The 2724-nt window shown below is 36.4% G+C and overlaps 1 protein-coding gene across 1 annotated transcript in view; it reads left to right on the top strand.

Annotated features, from left to right (window-relative positions):
• LOC130801625 (uncharacterized) overlaps positions 1-2275 on the top strand; it is a 2569-nt gene extending 294 nt beyond the window's left edge. Inside the window, exons 1-2 of the mRNA XM_057665501.1 lie at positions 1-1027; positions 2087-2275. The exon at positions 1-1027 is cut by the window's left edge and continues 294 nt beyond it. Coding sequence (XP_057521484.1) covers positions 122-1027; positions 2087-2260 — 1080 coding nt within the window. The 5' untranslated portion in view covers positions 1-121 and the 3' untranslated portion in view covers positions 2261-2275. The remainder of the gene's footprint in view (positions 1028-2086) is intronic.
• The last annotated feature ends 449 nt before the right edge of the window (positions 2276-2724 follow it).

Genomic DNA, 2724 nt, shown 5'->3' with positions numbered 1-2724 from the left:
ATCAATCAACTAGATCTGGGTTGTTTTTACAACCGAACATTAATACAACACTAATTGATAAAAGATTCAGTCTTTCTAGTAATAATAATATTCACGGGTCGGGGTCGGGGTCGGGGTCGGTATGAAAGCTTCTCACAAAGATCCGGAGAAGCTGATTTGGGATCAGATGAGACCACCGACTTCTGTCAATGGCGTTGCTATTAAAGGTCTTTTTCCTAAACTTATGCTTTGGCTTATTCTCTCTGTTTTCGTCACTTACCTTGTTTATACCTTAAAATTCATCTCTCATCCTTACAAATGCGAATACTCTTCTGATTCCCACATCTTTCTCTCTTCTCCAATACAAAACAACAATGGAATTGCACTCACAAAACCCGAACCCGAATCTGAACTGAAACGTATACCCGAACCCGAACCCGGACCCACTACTTTATCCCATATAGTATTCGGCATTGGCGGGTCAGCTTCATTGTGGGAAGGAAGAAAGAATTACATTAAGATTTGGTATAAAAAATCAGAGATGAGAGGCATCGTATGGTTAGACGGTGATGTAAGCAAAGGCGATGATGACGAAGAAGATTCTCTCCCAGAGGTAAGAATCTCGGAGGACACCTCAAAGTTTAGGTACACGAACAAGCAAGGTCATCGGTCAGCGATTAGAATATCGAGGATAATATCGGAGACATTAAGGTTAGGATTGAAAAACGTAAGGTGGTTCGTTTTAGGGGACGACGACACCGTTTTTGTGACAGAGAATTTGGTGAGAGTATTAAATAAGTATGATCATAGAGAGTATTATTATATAGGGAGTAATTCTGAGAGTCATTTGCAGAATATTTATTTCTCATATGCAATGGCTTATGGTGGTGGTGGGTTTGCAATAAGCTATCCTTTAGCTGTTGCTTTAGAGAAAATGCAAGATAGGTGTATTCAAAGGTATCCTGTTCTTTATGGTAGTGATGATCGAATGCAAGCTTGCATGGCTGAACTCGGTGTTCCACTCACTAAAGAACTCGGTTTTCATCAGGTATCTTTTTCTTCTATTTCTGTGCATCTCCAAAACGGTTCCCAATTCAAGATACTTAAGTCTAGATATTGATGAGCTCGATCAATCTGTTCATGGTTTTATCAATTTGGTTACATTTTGTGCAAAGTTGTTTGGAGAGTGAGTGAAATGTTTGGGAAATGGTTGGAGAGTAAATGTGATTAAAATGATTGAGATTTGAGGGTTTAATTAAGCTATTGATTACAGGAGAAAGAGTAGGAAAAGTGCAAAATCTAAATGGATTACTCTATTTGCTTAATTTAAAAATAAAAATAAAAATAAAAATTGGTAGAAGATTGTGAATTGTGGGACCCATGAAAGTAAAATGACGTCAAACGTGGCTTACTTTTATGGTTGTTTCTGGGCGTGTTAAGCACTGCTCACTGATTTTCCTGGTGAAAGGCAAAACTGAAGGATTGTGTGGTTGTGAGTTTCGAGGTTTTTTTAATTGTATTTTGGTGAGTGAATACATAATTTCTGTTGGTTAGTGTCGGTGTAAAATGAGAAGTAATTGTATTTTGGTGAGTGAATACATAATTCTAATATAGTAGAAGGAAGTAGGAGTAATAAGCAAGCTGTAAATGGAAAATAAGTGTACTGCTACCAGTAACCCCCATCCTTTCATGAATTAAAAAGGTTGGTCAGCCTACATTGACCCTTTACCTAGGGAACAAATATGCTTTTATTTTAGGACTCTTTTTGATTTCTTTAATTGAGATGAGGAGAAATGCATGTTACGTTTCTTAAGTTCTTCATATTTGTTAATTATTATATATTCAACAATGAACAACCTTTATTGCACATTGTGCAACTTGTTTACTAGCCTGTTACTTGGTTGGATATTCTAAGTCTTACTTTGGTTAAATTGGTGCACTCAACAGTTTGCTTGTAGCGAGCAAGCCTTTTGTTTCTATCTGTTTCGAAAAAAGCAATGCTTGTGTGGATCCAATAGGTTGATTGCCTGATAATCTATATTGTTATAACGTCTTTATCAGTTCCTTCCTAATAGCAAACTTTTCTTGATGGCTTTGGTAAAACCAGTACGATGTGTATGGCAACTTGTTTGGACTGCTAGCAGCACACCCTGTAACTCCATTTGTCACTCTGCATCACTTGGACGTGGTTGAGCCCATCTTTCCTAATGCCACTCAGGTACAAGCCTTACAGCGCCTTAAAATCCCAATGAAGTTGGATTCTGCTGGGCTAATGCAGTAAATATTATTGATTAAAAAAACAGGTGGTATCATGATGGAATGATTAATTTAAATCGATTTGTAGTTATACTATCGAGTTTGATAAATTCTTTAATTTGTTTGGTTTTATAAAAACAGTCACCAAGGAGGAATTGCTGCAGAATATTGAAGTCGAGGACAAACGGAACCATGCTCATAAATGTTGGTTTATGTAGGGCAGGCGAAGTGATTGAAGTATAATAACATGTGAACAAATCAAGCCTCATGGGGTGGAACAACAAGGTTTAATACTTAGTCCACTCTTACCTATTAAAATTAATATTGATATTAATATTAATATTAATATTAGTATTAATTTAATTAATTTGTTGTTGTAGTTGATGTCCTGTTTCAGTTATATTTGTTCCTGTATTAATTTGTTTGTTTTATTAGTTTCACATCTTTAAAAAAAGGCTTGGATCTCAATGAGTACCCTGCCCAGTGCCC

This window comes from Amaranthus tricolor, chromosome 15 (assembly GCF_026212465.1).
Source record: "Amaranthus tricolor cultivar Red isolate AtriRed21 chromosome 15, ASM2621246v1, whole genome shotgun sequence".
Classification (NCBI taxonomy): domain Eukaryota; kingdom Viridiplantae; phylum Streptophyta; class Magnoliopsida; order Caryophyllales; family Amaranthaceae; genus Amaranthus; species Amaranthus tricolor.
The sequence above is the reverse complement of the archived record's forward strand: the minus strand, read 5'-3'. Positions and strand labels throughout refer to the sequence as shown.